The sequence below is a fragment of the Lepidochelys kempii genome, chromosome 3 (genome assembly GCF_965140265.1).
Source record: "Lepidochelys kempii isolate rLepKem1 chromosome 3, rLepKem1.hap2, whole genome shotgun sequence".
Classification (NCBI taxonomy): domain Eukaryota; kingdom Metazoa; phylum Chordata; order Testudines; family Cheloniidae; genus Lepidochelys; species Lepidochelys kempii.
The window spans coordinates 164,228,166-164,247,836 of NC_133258.1; the positions used below are offsets into that span (position 1 = coordinate 164,228,166).

At 38.3% G+C, this 19,671-nt stretch overlaps 1 protein-coding gene across 1 annotated transcript in view; it reads left to right on the top strand.

Moving 5' to 3' along the window:
- USH2A (usherin) overlaps positions 1-19,671 on the top strand; it is a 571,967-nt gene that overhangs the window by 367,672 nt on the left and 184,624 nt on the right. The window contains exons 38-39 of the mRNA XM_073338913.1: positions 10,438-10,588; positions 10,747-10,889. Coding sequence (XP_073195014.1) covers positions 10,438-10,588; positions 10,747-10,889 — 294 coding nt within the window. The remainder of the gene's footprint in view (positions 1-10,437; positions 10,589-10,746; positions 10,890-19,671) is intronic.

A 19,671-nucleotide genomic window follows, 5' to 3' on the forward strand; every position in this document is an offset into this window, starting at 1 on the left:
GTTACATAGACATTGTGTTTTGCTATTTTTCTAATAGTAATAATTTCCTCCTACAACTAAAGGCCTGATCCTACTGTTTTGCATGTAGATCTTCTGTTGTTAGTACAGCGTGCCAGTCAATGACAGGCTTGGGTGATGTAGGCAAAACTGCTCTACAGTATGAATGATCACTGATTCCATTAAATGAGTTCCCCCCCCCACTTCCTGTGATATGCACACATTTTCCCCATTAGCACTCACGGGTATAGAGGCACAAGCAAATGTTGAGAAGAGAAAAAGCCGCAGAATGTGGTGGTTTGCTTTGTGGAGCTGACTATATCACTTTATACATGAATGTAAGGAAAGCTGCTAACAATTGTGATATATTAAATTATAACTGAGAACTAATTCAGAGATCAAAGGTGCTCTTTGGGAGAGATCATTTTACCTGGTAGGAAAATGATTACCTTTTTTTCCAGTCTCATATTTGTACTGTATGTCTTGGAAATATCATTCCCTAAAGTTTCTGAATCTTGATGTTTAATTGAACACAAAGGTCTTTGAGCAGCACAATGGGAGTGGGGGGCCTGGTTTGTTGGTAGAACTGTGTAGACGGAAATTGAAGTGTACATGTTTTTTCTCATTTATCAAAGAAGTGCAAGAATCTAAACTGACATTTTATATCAAATGAATTATGAACTGTGTACTGTGTACCTAAGGGAACAACAACGAAATTAGACTTTTCTTTAAAAAAAAAAAAAAAAAAGAGAGAGAGAGAGAGAAAAAAAATAGGCTTTTAATAAAATATACAATCAGTTTTGGTATTTTGTCTGAGCCTGCCATACGCTGTAGTTTTTTTTTTTGTAAACTAGAGCATACAGGCTACTTCAAAGGGTATATGCTTTATAGAGAATTGAAGGCAGTAGGTTAAGATAATGCACAAACTAGTATTTCCACTTAATATTGTTGCTTTGATGGGTTTGTTTTCATTCCCATTCACCTCTGGTAAGCAGGAAATGATATTCTTCTTCATACTAGAAAATACAGTTTAACTGAAGAAAGTAGTAAGATAATTTCTTAGCTTCCATTTGCTAAAATACAGTTGTAACTAAAAGGAAATTTACAGAAAGCTAAGATTTAGAAGACACTACTAAACCATTTAGGAGTAAATTTTTGAAGGATTACACATGCAGTTTTTAGGTGCATGACTCACATTTCCATTAAATGGACAAAGCTTCCTATAACCGGGGAAAGGAAAGGAGGTAAAGACCCCATGAAGTCCAGTGGGAACCAAGTTATACCAATTTATGACCATGGAAGATGTTTAGATGCTGTGGTACTGGGCCCTTAAACCATAAGGTAGACAGGAAGGGAATGGCTAAAACCCCATGTATTCTCTGGGAATGTATCCCTTTGTCTTCATGGTGCTTTTCAGTATACATTTTCTTATGCACCAAACCCAAGAACAGGTTATTATTCTTATACAGCAAAAATTTACTTTACCCAGATAAATTCCAGAAGATTAAGGAAATTGGTATGTATGTAATCTCATGGTCTAACTCTCTGTACTTCTCACAGAGTACTACAGAGTAAGCAGTGGAGAAGCTTATTCATTAACATATTCACAGAATCTGAATTACAGTGAAGCCAAACCACCTTTATTTATTTTATTACAGTAGCACCTTGAGGCTCAAGAGCCAAAGCCCTAATGTGATGTGTATGATGCACGTTACACATATTGAAAGATAGTCCCTCCCCTGAAAAGCTCACAATATAAACGGGACAAGACAAACAATGATTGGGAGAAAATAAGTAGTATGGTTAACCGTATTTAACAAATGAGGATCTAAAGTATAGAGAGACTAAAACCTTGGTCCTGAAAACCCTTACACACATGTACTTAACTTTCAGCACCTGAGTAGTTCTATGGACAGTATCCACATGGTTATGTTTAAGCACATGACTAAAGGTTTGCTGGATTGGAGACTTTGTGACTTGCCCAGGGTTGATACAGGCAGTCTGTAGCAGAGGCAGGGACTGAACCCATATCCCCTTAGACACAAGAATGTCTTTCTATGTCACCATCTTCAACCTCCCTTCTCCCCCCCCCGTGAATATTCAAGCAAACTTTTTGTTTTTTTGGGGGGGGGGTTGTTTGTTTTTTTCCCCCTGAATGTTTGAGGAGGGCATTTGTGTGCAAATGAGCATGTTCACATGTGAACAATTATATTTGTGCATGAAGTGCTCATCTGGCCACCCTGTGTACACACAGTTACTTGATGTGAATGTGACAAGACAGAATTGATTGTAAAATGTACTAGACAGCTAATAAAATTGGTTTATATATTTGTGTCTCCAGCACATAAGGAAGTACTCAGCTACTGTAAAATTTGCCATCCAAATGCCTAGCCAAATATATTAAATGTGGAAAAAGAGGACCAGAAAATGTTTGAAGTGTCCTATGATTTCCTAGCCTGCTTATCTCCCACTATATCTTTCTCCTTACAGGGCTCTCAGTCTTCTCCTTGAGAGATTCAACATCCCAAATAATATATTTTTAAAAAGAATGATCTGTTTGCAGAAAGTTTGCAAACAGAAAAAGGGGTCAAAGTCAGTGGAAATGTTTTTTTGTTACAGATAAGTTTTACTAGCTGTGCTGAAGCTAAAAGAATCTAAAGAAGTTAGACTAGTTTGAACTTGTAGTCCAGATCTTTCTCTAGTTGCACAATGCATACTTAGCAGTCACTTCTCACATTAGTTATTGGATCCTTCATGAACAATAGCCAGCTAACCTTTAGGTAACTGGCCTCTTATTCTGTAGATGATAAACAAGTGAGATTAATTGACAAACATCTCTCTTTTTGTTTAGTAACAGTGGGACTGATTCTGCTATACTTATTCACACAAAGTAGCACTTCACTCCCGTGAGTAGTAGGGAAATCATCTATATGGGACTATTAATGGAGTAGGATGCTAGTTGATATGAGTAACAATATCAGAATCCAGTCCAAAACTGTGACTGGTTTTTAAGGGCCAGATTCTGCTACCCCACCATGTTGAGTAGTACCTTGTTCTGCAAGTAGCCTCATTGGAAATTATTACTCAGTGTTGTTAAGGGTGGTAGAATCTGATCTTTAGCAACATGTCTGCTTTGTGGCATGTTTTGGTTATTAATACAAACAATGGACCATATCGTTCCTTTTTAGTCAAAATGTAAAATATTTGTTTTCCTTATCCTTTTCATTTATAAACCACAGCACATTGCAGCAGTCAAATAAATGAAAACAGTAAACAGTTTGCTTTCAGGTGAAGTTGTAGAGTACATGCCCACACAAGTGAATAGGAAAGGAGAAGAGAGAGAACTTCTTGCTCTTGTAAATTATTAGTGTGTTTATGAATGTCCAAAGGGAGCACCTTTGCAAAGAGAAATTCAACCGTTATGGGGAAGAAGAATTCTGAGGTGCAGTTTTCAGTTGAGTTACAGTAAGTGCTTGTTTTATGCACTTCACGAAGCTACCATAACTCTATTTTCAAACAATCTAAAAGGACAGCAATGACATAGATGACCATCGTTGTGAAATTGACTTTGCCTGAGCCATGTTATGACCTTAGTAATCTATGCACAGCAATTAACCAGAAAAAACTATCGCTAATACAGGAATTCAGGTGTAAATATGATAAGTAGGACACACTGAGCTTTACATATTTTCCTTTCATAAATCTATATTTGTATTATATATAAAAGAATTCAGTAAGGACCAAATCCTACTGTGTTGCATGGATAAATTACTAAGAACATAACAGCCGTACTGGGTCAGACCAAAGGTCCGTCTAGGTCAGTATCCTGTCTTCCAACAGTGGCCAATTCAGGGTGCTTTAGAGGGAATGAACAGAACAGGTAAGCATCAAGTGAGCCATCCCCTGTTGCCCATTCCCAGCTTTTGGCAAACAGAGGGTAGGGACACCATCCCTACTGGGAGTAGAAGATGAAGGAAATCTTTCTTTCCCACTCAGCAGGTGGGAAAAGAATGATAAAGGAGTAAATTGCATGTCATGATGTCAGGCACATCATGGCTGGATGGAGTGTGATCTAGTGACCATGAGTCCTGCAGTCACCTTCAGTATACCGTAGCTTTTCAAAGAAGCAGTAAGTGTGCAACATGCTGTGTGGTGTGGCTGCCCATCCCAGGCCCGCCTGACCTGTGCTCTTCTCAAAACTGTTCTTCTTGGCCACAACTTCAAGCATGGATCCTACACAGAAGAGTAGTATTTTACTCCAGCTGTTAGGTGCAATATTACTGTAAAGTTTTTACAGATGCCTCAAATACATTGCTTTAAAAAGGTTCATATAAAAAAATTAGTACTGAACTAATCACAGTGCCAATCTAATGTCCTACTTTATCGTACCTCTTAAGACACATACGAAGGACGGCCCACTGAAGCTAATGTTCCCATTAAAACCATCAAGTGGTAATGATTTGTTTGTTACTACCATAGGCTAGATTTGAACCAACAACCTAGAGTTAAAGGCTCTGTAGGCTGCTTTCAATTCCCTGATATATCCACTGCTCCAACAGAAAATGTTCAGGCTGTTCAGACTCTTGATCTTCAAAGGACTCCAAATAAATCCAAATAAGATATTGTACCCCAAAAAGGTATAACAAATGAGAATTTCAGCTCTGAGGTTCCCTTCTTAAGACCGTTCATAAAACACCTGCAGATAACACACACAGAGTAGATGGGCAGAATCCTGTCCCTCCCTCTGCTACATGCACTCTCCGAGGTAGTAAAAAGGTGTGGTCATGTTGTTTGCAAGAGCTTGGCTATGTCTACACTACCACAGTAAGTCAACTTAAGTTACACAGCTCTGTTATGTGAATAACATAGCTGGAGTCGATGTAGCTTAGATCAACTTACTCTAAGTGGTGTCTACGCTGTGCTGGGTCGACGGGAGACACTCTCCCGTCGACTTGCCTTACTCTTCTTGTTACTGGTGGAGTACCGGGGTCGACCGGAGAATGCTCTGCCGTCGATTTAGTGGGTCTTCACTATACCCGCTAAATCGACCGCCCCGTGCTTCGATCGCCATAGCGTTGATCTGGCAGTAGTGTAGACATAGCCTTTGTGTGGGGAGTGGAAAGGATTCAGTCACTTCTATTCACCTGTGGTTTTAGAAGGACTTTGTGACACCCATATGAATATTGTACATGGGGGAAGTTTTTAAAGTCGCTTTACTATGTAATAGTATTGCCTGGGTACCCTTTTAAACATCATGACAAATAATTGGTTTTACTGAGCAGTTATAAATTGTGTCTCTGACAGGTATTTATAATCAATAATCAGTCAACTAATTGTCTGTTGGCATTCTTTTGTATCTTCTGTAGTTTAGCAGAAGTTCAAGTTGGGTAGTGCGGATAAACTTCTATATAACTTGACTGAAGTAGTGTGCCTGTGCTCTCGTCTTAAAACAACATAAGGCACAGGACACACATCTTAAATGCTGCTCCTATAGCCTTGACTTCAGGATGGGGTAATTAATGCTTTTGGAAAGGGGAAATCTGTTACACTTCTGTTCACTTCAGAAGCTGATGCCTTGAATACAGTTAAGATTGTATGAAAAAATCAGCTCTAATTTTGTTCTTTCTTAAACTGATGTAAACCAGGAGTAACTCCATTGAAGTCAGGCTCCATAAGAGTGCTGTCTTAAAACTGTCCTTCAGTTTTTCACTGTGGCCGCCAGGCCATTGAACAAAGCTTTGTTGAAGTCCCATTGCTGCTGCTGTTTTGCCATTGCCTAATAAAGTTGTACTATACAACTTGGGTTACTGGAATAGCTATTGTTGCATGCAGATGAATGCAGTTTGATCTTAAATTAACAGCTACGAATTACGCACAAAATTGAGATAAAAACAGATTTAAGGATTCAAATAAAATTTCAAAAATCAAATTTTTCTGAGTAGGTCAGTGTCCCAGTGGCAGAACTGCTACTAAAGACCTCCACAAAATGCCAACAAAAGAACAGGCAGATGATTAAGTCAGAAGGAAAGGTACACCTCAGTGAAGACTTCCAAACCCGAGCAAGAAAAGAGGAAGTATTATCTGCTGTGAGTGGGCCAGCAAACCCATCCTTTTTCAAACAATATTTCGGGATAGCAGAGATCAGCTCTGAGATCTACAAAGTGTAGGATGGATCATGTGCAATAGTGACATTGCAGATAGGATAAGATGCTTGGGTACATAACTGAAAAGAAAAACCCAAGAATATTGGATGTGTATATTACACATTGAATAAGTGAGATGTTCTGACTGAAGGAGTTAAAAGAGAAACCAGAATGACTCTAGTGCACCTGTGAAAATGAGACACAGAAAAAGCAATCTTCTGTTTTGGCAATAGATAAAGGTTTATAACTACCATGCCCTTCTAGTGATGACATATGGCCCAGCAACATGGTCTCTCACTGAGTAAATGAGACAAAAACATGTGCCTATACCGAGAATTATGGAGAAAGCAATGATAGGAATTATGCGGACAGAACAAACACCAAGGTAACAGGCATGCTTGAGGAAAACCAAGAGAAACAAATGTCAAGGTGCAGAACATATTGCCAGAAAAAGTGACTAGAATAATATGGTCTTAGAATGGACACGTATGAGAAAATGAATCAGAGGTGGCTAAACAACAATGCAGTGAAATAAAGAAACGAAGTGTGTGAATTAGACCTGGAAAAGGGCAAGAGTGAACATGACTTAAGGAGACATTCATCCAAAGACAGAGTGACAGAACTATGTTATCATTGCAATAGCGCCTCAATCTTATGGCAACAAACTGTGAAGAGCCAGTTCCTTCCCCAGTAGTTAAATGTCTGCTGTCATAGTTTGCATGCGCACATGTGTAAGGAAAACATTTAGATAAGAAGCAAATGCAGCACCTGTGCTATTTTAAAATATTTTGCATGTGCAGATGTGGCATACTATTAGAATTACATTTGCATAGTTATAAACTCTTGTGTTTGCCTTCTGCAGATACTATGGATATACCAGCGTGAGGACCAGTTCTGATCTCAGTTACAACCACTGTAAATCTAGAATGACTTCACTGGAATTACTCTGAATTTACACCCATTTAATAGATATTAGAATGTAGCCCTTCAGCATGTTCTTGCTCTCATTAACTTACGTGGCATTGTACTGAAGTGTAGAATAATGCAGATCCATTTAATGGATATACCACTTAATCATTCAAATAATAATGATTACTTTTGGTGATTGCAGTTTAAAAGTTTCTTGTGTTTTTGAGAGAGATTGCCCTATGGACTTTGGAAAACACTTGTGATTGGTAAATCTCTCTCAAAGCAGTAGAGTCTTTCAGAATAGAGGAAACACGTACAGTGCAGCCACTGTATAAAGGCTTTTCATCCTCAGTCATCTTTGAAAATCTTAGAGATCTATCATTAGCTCCTTTTTTGTTGAGGAAACTGAGGCACAGATGTTCAGTGACTTTTCAAAAGCCACTCAGCAAGTCCGTGACAGATCAGTGAGTAGAATGCATCTCTTGGCTCATCTTCCTGTATCTTATTGCCTAGATTACATTTTCTCTCAAAACTGGTGGTATTGCCAGTTTAAACCATTTATTATGCATAATTCTTTCTCCATTTGCTCTCACAATACAATAGTTAAGGTAGACAGGTAATTAAAGACTTTTCCCCATCCTTTATACTCTCTTTTTGTAGATGAAGCATGATTTTTTTTTTACCAGGTCTAGTTAGGATTTACTGGACAAGATGTTGATTCAGTAGGTTGCAAATGGAGTGGTTGCCCCCTGAGGGTGATATTAAAGCTTGAGGGGAGCTTTTTGAGCAACATTGCATCTTAAAGACAATATATCAAGCTGATAGATACATGGCTCTTCCGTTGAGAAACCTGCAGCTAAATTATTTCTGGTTACTAGTTATTGCTTGGGTACTTTGGGGAATAAGAGTAGGATAAAAGGGGTTAAACTGAGGGAAATATTACATTAACATCTCAGTTATGGGAAGTAGCTGAAATAACCAGAATATGTTCTATATTTAATTTAGAATGATCAGGTTGTTTGTGAAACACTTCGAAGTTTTAATGATCAAAATGTGACTAGTTTTCTAGAGCACCTTTCTAGTTATTACTCGACAGAGACTCAAAAGTGAGTAGTCTTCCTGTAGTCTTCTTTTTCACAATGCATATTAATGACATTCTCTGCAAGATCCAGGAAATCCTTTATACAAAAGGTATATATTTTGTACATTCTAAGATTTGAAAACCTCAAAGGACCAAATTAAGTCAATGGACCTATACAGGGGATGAGTTTGGCCCACATTTTCTATTGTTCTTTTCATTGTACCAGTACAATGACATATATTTGGACCTCTAATTTTTGATTATCTAGGCAACTAAATTCATATCTGTATTGTAAATAGCTGACTATCAAACAGCTACATATTTGTCACTTGAACATTCCTGTACCACCATAATAATTAATAAAAATACATAGAGTTTATTTGATCCTTTTCATTTGTGAATCTCAAAGGGCTTTACAAAAGAGGTAAGTCATTTTCTCCATTTTACAGATGAGATATCTAAGGCATATAGAGGGCTTCGAAGGACTTGCCTAAAGTCACACACAGCAGGCTACCGGCAGAGCTGGGAATAAGCACAGTTCAGTGACCCAGCCAGCGGACCACACCCTTAGCAGGCAATATGTTATATTTTCATAATACTTTTCTCAAATATAGTGGTGTGAACCCCAGCTTGTTGGCCAAATTACCAGTGAGTTAATTAGATTCCCTTACCTGAATTCCCCCGGCATTTTCAGCTAGTGGTGGTATACTTCTGGTCTTGATCTATGTAGAGTTTGTGTGTGTACTTAAACAGTTGGTACATTTAAACTTCAGATGCAATTTAATTTTGAATGAGATGGTGCCCTACCTCATAGAGAGATTGTGTGGCTTAATTAGTGAATGTTTGTAAAAGCATTTTGAGGTCCTTTGATGAAAGGCACTACAGTAATGCAAAGTATTTTTATTTTAATTGCTATTTATTTTTATTCTCATTTTGTACTGGCAGAGCTTACTTACAATTGACCATACAAGGCACTTTACAAATGGATGCTAAAATAATGAATGATTATGTATGTGTACTGTATTTTGCACACACAGATTTTAGAACATATTGCATGCCAAATTCTGATTTTAGTTTATCAGTGTTAATCTAGAACAATTTCATTGACATAAGTGGAGTCTCTCGATTTACACGAATGTATGGTAACTGAGAGAAGAACTTAATCTTTAAACTCTAGCAGAAAGGATTCAGGCACCATGTGGTCACAATGTCTGTTTTTTGCCACTTGGGAGACAGCTATTCTTCACATGGTACATGAAGATCATAAAGCTAAATTACAACGTGCTGCTTACCCAAGTGCCCAGTTTAGTAGTTCTGCCAATCATTTGCAGTTCCTTAATGTAGGTGCCAGTTGAACATGCTGAACCATAGATTGGTTTACAGTAATCTTCCAGTCAGCCTGGTACCAGAAAAAGAGAACAGCGATGAAAAATTTCTATTTGGATGACCACAGAAAGATGCAGATGATAACTACTGAACCATCAAAGACACCAGCATTTTACAAAAGTTTAAATGAAAAAAAAAATCAAATAATCCAACCTTTCTATTTAACGTTCTGAAAATATGCTGTTTTGGCATCCAATACACAAATGTCATATGTGTTATACATGAAAGGTTTATCAAGCAGGTTAGTCCTTCATGGTGAGAAAAACATAATGTCACAATCTCAGCTGATGTAAATCACTTCAGTGGGATTACACTGATTGATACCAGTTGAAGAGCTGCCTCGGAACCTGGAATAGGGCTGGATCGATGATTCCTGGGCCCACTCAATAAAAGTTAGAATTAATCAAATGGAAGTAGTACTGTTCCAAATCCTCAGACTTCAGTGGATCTACATTCATTTATACCAGCTGAGTATCTGATTTACCAAAATGTGTGTCAAGTTTTTAATGAGAGAAGGGGAGGGGTATTTGAATAAAGTTCCTGACTTTGCTGCCCTGCTACTCACATTGAATAATACTTCCTCAGTGAGATGTTCCTTTGATTTCAATGTGAGTAAAGTTGGCAGAATCAGGCTCAGGGTGGGGACTGATATACTAACAGGTGGGAGAGAATGTTACATCTGAATTCCTTTTGCGTTTTGGGCGTTTCTCTCAACCCAGTGATATTAGTGTAAGCGTATTGGAAAGAAGAACATAAAGAAGTACAATACTTCGGTAACAAAAATGTTAAATTAAATGGACCATGTTAACATCGCTGTTGATCCTGAGGAACAGTTTTTCCAGTATATGGAGCATTTTGATTCCATCCAGCATATGTTCTCCACGGTTTTCTCTGCTCTAATTCATCCATGTTTTTTGACAGCTCCAGATGGCATGCTGCCTCCAAGGCTTTCATCTGCCACACCAACCAGTCTTCAGGTTGTCTGGTCTACACCAGTTCGCAATAACGCTCCAGGCTTACCCAGTTACCGACTCCAGATGAGGCCTAGGCATTCCACTGATGATATTCTAGAGTATGCAAACAATAAAATGCTACTGTAAATTGTCAGTGAAGAGAAGTAAAATTATTTTAGATGTGGCTCACCCCTAGGGTGGCTGTGGTCTTCTTTTCTACCTCCCCCTCCCCCCTTGTATTTTGGAGCTTTATAACTCATTCTTCATTTCTTTCCAGGTTATTTTCCAGTCCCTCTGCTTCCTTAAGCTACATAGTCAAAGATCTTCAGCCATATACAATGTACGAGATGAGAATGATAGTCTCCAATGGTTATGGTAATACATATAGTGACTGGACTCAAATGATTACAGCAGAGGACAGTAAGTAGCTTGCAAAAATACACAGTGCATTCCCACTTATTTTAAACATCTGTTAGCAGATAATACAAATACATATCCTTCTGCTGGCTAGCCTAGCATCGCATATGATTTCTCTTTCTTTTATCTCATTTTATTAGCTTAATAGTAATAGCATATTTTCTCCCTGAGAGCTAAGCTACAGTAATAAAAATACCTAAAAAATCTTGTATGAGTTGTGTGAACTGTTTATTAAAGGAATGTAAAGGAATATTTTTCAGAGAAATACCTCATTTCATTATATAATATCTCTCTCTAGTCACATATGGCCATATGTAGATAGAGAAAAATATTTGTTAATGTGTATAATTTGTTAGAGTGAGGGGTTTTTTTGCATTCTGTGAGCTAGATTCTGATTTCATTTACATCAGTAAATGTATTGAAGTCAGTAGTAAATGAAGATATAGCCTTGTCGTCTTGTTCAGGATATAAAGAAGGATGTCATTTATTTTATGGTCATTGGGCTGATGCCATCTAAGTAGTGTGACAGCTTTCTGTAGGACTTTTGGATACTGATTCAAACAAGTGATCAGTAAGAAGAAGGCACATTTTATTATTGCCAACCCCTTGACCCATCCACCGTATCTGGCATTAATTGGTCCATATTTTGCAAACTCACTCTACTTGCATTTGTTTGACAATCCCTTGCTTTGATACATTAAAGCTAGGGGGGTGAATGTAGCCATTTTAACTGACATATGTTGCACAGGTACTAGGTACAATATGAAAACAACACATGAGAAGGTGTGCAGTTACCAAACACACAAATGCACATACACCTCAGATACAACATAGTTGGAGTCCAATGGCTGTGTAATGAATGTTTCTAGTATAGCCATAACCACACATCTTGAAGGTGCTGTTGCTTTTGAAAAATGTTTTCTTGCATTTTTCAAATCATTAGCTAATGACCCCAGTATACCAGATATCAGAACAATCAAAATCATTGCCTAAGAGATGCCTCCTGTCATATAACTCATTTAATAAGCAAGATCAATTCTGAGAGAAAAATATTTTTCTCTAATTGAAAAAATAAAATCCCAACTAATTGGTCCTGCTTTTCCTTTTACTCCAGATTTACACTGGTGTGAAAAACAAAATCAGGCACCTTGGACCTAAAGTATCAGAATTAATTGAGGTATAAACTAGCCACCATTTGTGGCTCCTCATTGTCCCCACCCCTTTCTCTAAGATCAAAGCAGACTGTATTCAGAAAATGTCTCAAACAGAAATATATCTTAATAGAGCATCAGTTGAAGACATGTTTTTTACAGCTGGGCAAATCATTCACAAGAGGTAACTTTTCAGACAAATGTAGGCCCCAATCTTGGAAACACACAAGTGCTTAAATGTAAGCACTTGAGTCGCCCCATTGATTTAAATGGGACTACTCACATGAATGAAAAAAGTTCAGTATATGAGTCAATCTTTGCAGAACCAGAGACTTAGCCTCTTTTCTACCTGTGAAGATTTTTGATCAGATCATAATTTCCTTTAATGTACTTGTTGTGTAAAATTACTTCATACATTTTATGTTTTTTTTTAAAACTGTGGATTGACTGAACAGTTATCTGTGTGTATTTGTTGTTCAGACTATAATAGTTCTCTGAGAATGGTCAGGTAAATCACACAATATTGTTTTTTTCCTGTGTGGGATGAGTACACATTGAGCTCAGTCATTGATGTATAAGTTTAGAATAGGGTTTCTGCAAATATGTGTTGTGCAACTTCTAAATATGCTTTTTGGGTGAAATTCACTCTTGTTCAGAGACCTTTCTCAAGACCTATGCTCCACTTTATTCCCACTTAAGACCATAAATGGGATTTTACTGGTGCATAGGACTTGTGCCTTCTGTACAGGAGTGAATTTTACCTTCTACGAACATTTTAATGAAAAATTTGATTGCATTAATGTCCGTAGGTAGTAGACACAAAAGGGGCATGATGTGGCTGAGGTGAATTCATGTAAACATTTGAGGAAAAATTAATGGAAAGCTTTCCATTAATATTTGCCCAGCTCTAATGTTTTGAGAATTGCTATTCATTTGCTTCTTAAACTGTTGCTGCCACATCTGGTTTTTCATCTTGAAAAACACGATTTTTGTAACGCAGTTATAAAATCTATCCCCTCCGTGACTGTGCATTCATTGCCCTGCCCTGCTCCATTTGCATTAATAAAGAATACATGCTGATGTATCTCCAGTATCCAACAATTTCTGTGTTTGTAATTTACCAACACAGCTTACACCTCTATAATGTTGACAGAGGATTGTATATTTTTGGTATCATTGTGGAGGGCTGCCATCTCTGAAAGGATGTTCAATTCAGTTGACAAAGATTGAATGATTGGCAATGGGCATAAGTAGTATTTCTGTCAAGGCTTTAACGTGTTGCTTGTAAAGCCACCTATACTGACAGCTTATTGCCAGAGCTACACTTAATACCTGGTCTTTCTAACCAATATCCTCTGACTTTTTAAAGTGCAATTTTGACAGTTGAAATTTCCTGAATCTCTTAACCTGGTAGAATACAGAAATGTTCCCATGTCCATATTTGAGTTTTTCCCCACAAATATATGCCTCTGTAGCACAAAGATATCCATAGAAAGATCACATATATAGGTATATGGGCCTGATCAACTAGTGTAAATAGTTGTAACTCTGTCAATACAGTTACACTAATTCACACCAGCTGAGGGTTTGACCATATTTATTTTACTTATAATAGCTGTTTTCACATGACTAGCAAGAAACCAGAAAAGATGAGAGGAAATTCAGTAAACATCACCATAAAAAATCTGTTGTCTGGGAAAAAATATTATAATATAAAGGTAGATGCTGAAGAGAATGTTAATAGATATTTTAAATATTTTTTTCATTTACATTAGTTTGACACCAGTAACTGATTCCATGCATTTTTAAAAGTCTAACCTACCAGTGCCAAATAACAATAATGTACATTTCCTATGAATATTTTAAAACCTGTTAAACATGTGTTAATAAAAGATGTTTGTTCCAGTGATCTTCGTGAGCATAATGTCAGACCATTTGCTGCCAGACAAATACAAACAGTTCAGGAAGTTTCTTGGCTAAATTCTGCTTTCAGTTATTTGGGTATAAATCTGGATTAACTCTATTGAAAACAATAGAATTACTCTGGATTTATGCTGAGTAACTGAGATCAGAATTTCATGCACTGCATTTAAGAATAAAATGGAATCTCTCCTCCTCGAGGTTATGGAATTAAGATATTCATCTTACTTAATGCTTTTCTTTCATAGTGAACATTCTGGATGGGCTGAGAGGGGGAGCTGCCAAGGAGTTAGTTACAGCTCTTGAAGCCAGTTTTATGCCATCCCCAACCCCATCATATATTTTGTGTAGCTTTAACGCTGCTCTAAAATACACCAAAGGGTTGAAATTTAACAGAGGGATAGTCCTGAGGTCAGAGAGATGCTTTTTGCTGGCTCTAAGAAATGTTCAGCCAGATTTGACCCAGTTATAAACAATGGGAAATTGCTATTTCCACATGTGCTTTAGGAAAAACTTCTTGATCTTAGTGCATCTGGAACATGCAGAAAATTGTATGTGCTCCCATGGTCTGCATGTGCCAATACACCTCTGTCATCACAAATTTCAACACTTTGCAGTCAGAAACAAACAATATCAACTCCAGGCAATGTCCTTCAGCCTTTCATTCTCTCCATGGGTGTTTACCATTGTAACAGCCATTTTTGTAACCATGTTGAGGAAAAGGGCCATCCAATACCTGTTGGCAAAGAAGCAGTGTGACAGGGTCAGGCCAGATGGCTACAGGAGAGTGATAGAAGGCAGATATATTAGCGCCAGGTTAAGTAGGTCCCTTTTCCCTGGGTAAGGTAACAGGGAAGGTTCCAGAACAATCAGGAACTTTATGGAAACAATTAGGGCAGACAGGCTGATTAGAACACCTGCAGCCAATCAAGAAGCTGCCAGAATCAATTAAGACAGGTAGGCTAATCAGGGCACCTGGGTTTAAAAAGGAGCTCACTTCAGTTTGTGGTAAGAAAAGGAGTACTTGTGGCACCTTAGAGACTAACCAATTTATTTGAGCATGAGCTTTCGTGAGCTACAGCTCACTTCATCGGATGCATACCGTGGAAACTGCAGCAGACTTTATATACACACAGAGAATATGAAACAATACCTCCTCCCACCCCACTGTCCTGCTGGTAATAGCTTGTCTAAAGTGATCATCAGGTTGGGCCATTTCCAGCACAAATCCAGGTTTTCTCACCCTCCACCCCCCCACACAAATTCACTCTCCTGCTGGTGATAGCCCATCCAAAGTGACAACTCTTTACACAATGTGCATGATAATCAAGTTGGGCCATTTCCTGCACAAATCCAGGTTCTCTCACCCCCTCACCCCCCTCCCAAAAACCACACACACAAACTCACTATCCAGCATATCACTATCCAGCATCTACTTGATACCGGAGGAGTTGACCTGGACTGTGGGTTCCACCAGAGGGGAAGGTCTCTGGCCTGTTCCCCAATCCACTAGGTGGATCAGCAGAGACTGCGGGGATTGTTGTTCTTCCTTTTCCCCATGCTGGCCAGTGATGAGGCTAACTGAGTGAACGGCAGATTTGAGCCATGAAAGTGGCCAAGCTGAGGGCTGCCATGAACCTCTGAGGCGAGCAAATCCACCAATAAGTGCAGGACCCACCAAGGCAGAGGAGGAACTTTGTCACAGCAGTTATAAGGACAGCTCATCACTTCACATTTGCCAGACTGGAATGTCCTATGTTCTTACAGTAGTTTATCTGCAGGATTTCTCCCTAACTCCCTCAGTGCTGTCACATCAGGGAGAATTCTTCAAAACCATCTTGGGCCTTAGTGATATTTTCTGAGAAAAACACAAACAAAATTCATGTTCTCATCAATCATTTTTCCTGCACTCAACAGATTTCTGCACAGTAGTGCCTCTGGCTTGTAGGCCTATTGGGATCAGATGGAAATGATCCCAAAGCTCTACCTCTGGCCCTTTCACAATTTTTTTATTGGTCACTAGATAAACTCAGAAAATGGACCACCTATTGCACCTATTCCCAGAATTGCTGCAATACCTGTGTTGGTGGAGCGCCTCTAACTCATCAACTATTCAAGGACAAATTACTGGCAGATTTGCCAGGAACCCAAGTGACCACAAATGCCAACCTGTCAGGGTGGGGAACGCAGATAGGTCTAAATATGGTTCAGGACAAATGGTCTCCCCAGGAGTTGCAGCTGAGCATCAACTGCTTGAAGCTGTGAGCAGTGGCAAGTGAAGAAATCAGCCTCTTTCCATGTATTCTTCCACAGTTTATAACCATCCACATGGAGAGTGACTCCAGAACCATGAGGACTTATCTTAACTATCAAGGTGAAATGAAAAGCAAAAAACCTAAACAGCAAGATCCTGTTACACTTGGAACATCTGGATCTGTCCCCCCAAACCATGTACATCTACCTTGAGACCAGCAGTCACAATGACAAGCTCAGCTGTTGCTGGTTAGGTTCCATTTCTTGGCATCTAGCCCACAAGTGTTTCAGATTGCTTGGAGGTGGTTCCTTCCATGGGTAGATCTGTCCAACACAAAGCGAACAAAATCTGTTCTTCAAGTTGGCATCCATGCCTGGTGAGTGGATGCCTTGCTGTTCCTCTGGTCAGATGCCTATGGTTATGTCTTTCCTCCCTTCCCTCAAACATCCCAGATGACTAGAAAGATTGACAACCAAGCTTCAGGAACACTTCTAAGTTCCATTTTGGACAGGTGACCATAGCTCCCAAGGCATATGTTAGTTGTGGATTTTACCATTATCTCAGAACCTCATTCACTGAAGAGTCTCCCAAAGGCTGTCCACATCTGAAACTCTCTGCATAGAACCCTAAGTGGCCATATCTTGATGGTTTCTCACAGGATTTGATCAATTTCCTCTTCAAATACAGGAAACACTTCCAACTGGATTTACCATAGCAGTTTAATGACCTGATGTTCATGGCCATATTGAAAAATACAGCCCTCCTCAACTGGTAACAAAAGATATTTTAACATTTCATCTACTCAGCTTTTCATAAAGATCCAAGATCTAGTTTTCTCACAGTAGCACTGTGCTGCTTCATGCACACCTCTCCCTCTTTCTGAAGGCTGTATCTCTTCAGAGTTCTTTGATCCCATACACAGTGGAACAATCTAGTGTCGAGTTGACATTCATGCGCTCTTTGAGTCCATGGGACAGTTCTTTATACTGTCTTTAAAGTACACCTTTCTTTTGGGCATCACTTAAGCAAAAATGTTTCTGTCAGGCAACCTAACCTTCCTTTTTTTTTCCAGATCAAATGATTCAGAGGCCATCCCCGATTTCATAACTAAGTCCTATGCTCATTCACAAGAGGTAAAGGCAAAACATACATGTTATACAATAGTTGTTCAGCATGAGACCACTACAGTGCCTTTGCTTGTGCCATGACTTTATGGGGCTAAGTATGGATGATAGATCTTACCAATAGACAGTTTGTCCTTAATAGGAAAAATCATTTTATTTCAATGTATTTTATATAGTGCCTATCAATATAGTGCTATTATCTCATACAATTATTTGAAATGTCTGTGCTCACATGACCCTTGGTTAAGATTAACAAAAAAACCTGTTTGTTTTCCTTTGAGTAATCTGCTATGGTGTTGTTGTGGAAAAAGTCCTAATGTAAAGATATCTCTCTTCTATCACCACAGGCAAAAGTATTACCATTCCATAACTGTGGCTCTTCCTCCGCATAAAGGAGCATGCAACTTCATATTATATTATAGCTAAGGGGTGAGGTAATGTCATGAGTGAGGAAGGCTGAGGCTAAGTGATAACAGAATCATGCTCCCCTTGTGGGTAGAACTTGGATTGCCACTGGATGGAGCCAATAGTTTCTGCAGTTTATAATTGACACCACATTTTGTTGATGTTTATAATTTCACCACCAAGAGGTCTTGGGGGAAAAAAATAGATGGCTTACGATGAACGAGGGTCTATTCTGCTTAGGTAGAGAGCTTCCAGTCAAAGGATGAAACTCTCATTAGCTTTAATGAGCAGTACCCTAGGTACATCTCCCGGAACATTAATGAATGTATCGACCCATATACACACATGGGTGGGGCGAATAGGCCCCCTAAAATCTGTACAGGTAAGTATATAAACACATGTGTTTCTAGGCTGGTGATTAAAAAAGATTAATGACAATTCTGTGCCTTCATTTTAAGTAGAGACTGAACTTTTGAAGTAGATGAGCAAAAAAGCCTTCCATAAAAGATAATTTCATTTGCCAAAATGAAACTACCATCCAATTTTAATGTTGTAATGAAATGGCTTGAAATATGAATCAGAGATCTTAAGGAAAAAGATGCTCCCTGTTCCCATTTTCAGTAGTTAGTTCTATAAACAATTACATCTGAGTAAAGAGCTTTATGATTTTATTTTTATCATTGGCAGGCTGAGCTGTGTAGCTGTCATACTTTGCAGTCTTCCCTCCAGTGACAACCACATTGACAACATGTTATACTCCACATTGATTTTACAGTTAAGGAGCTGATTGTGATATATAGGGATTTTAAGAATTCAGCTGAGAGGCTGACTTTTGCCTTTTATCATTCCATTAAAATTTTATAACCATCTTTTTCATGTCATTTCATCCATGAATTCTGACTTTAGAAAGTGATAGCTACTGCTGTGAGCATAACTTTCCTCATGTTCAGAGCTTTTTATTGTATTAGCAAACTACCCCAATTATAGTTAATGCTCATGTTTTACATAATTGTGGTGACCCTTTCAACCAAGCAGTATCATGCTAGTTGATTTGTATATAGAATTAGATGATTTTGCTCGTCATTTAAAAAGAAGCTACACTGCATGAGTATTAGGGACCAGGATTTAACGCTTCCTTATCCAGTGGGGCCAATTAAGCATCTCTCAGATGTCTTGTCTGAATTGAGAGAGTTTTAAGTCTCTCTTTTTAAAAGGCCAGCAGGGAATGTATGGGTAGATGAGTTAGCTACCAAAAAAAAAAAAAAAAAAGTATTTGTTTCGAAAAAAGAAAAATTGAAGAGAAGCATCTCTTCCCATACATTATAGCAGATGGTCTTTAAGGAATATGTCTAAACTCTGTGGGGGGTTTGGAGCATAAGTTTATCTAATTATCACAAATGTTTCACCTATTATGCCAGCAACTTGTTCAGTAGAAATAAAAGGCTCATCCCTTCCATCACAACAGAGAACAAACTACCTGATTGTTATTTTTTCCCCTGCAAAAGCTCACAGTGTGATAGCTTGTATATGAGGTGTAATTAAACAAAATGCTGGCATACAACTCAGTGGAAAATATGATATCTTTCAACTTTTTAAAAAACTTCAGTCCCCCACGAGTGATTTTCAAGATCTTAAATGTCAAAAGGGATTTTTTTCCTTCAGGGCAAAATTATCATTTTAAGGAATACAAATTTGCTTTACTCCGAAAAACAATAAATTCCAAATAATGGGCCAAACTCTGTTCCAAATAACAAACTGTCTGGATTTGCACAAGTGTAAGTAAGGTCAGAATTTGGTTGATCCTCGGGGCAGACTTTTTTTCTAATTAAGAATGCAAGAGTCCAAATTCATCTTACAGTACACTGATGTAAATCTGGAGTGTTCCATTCAAGTGTGACTAAGCAGAATTTGGCCTGTGATCTGTAATACAT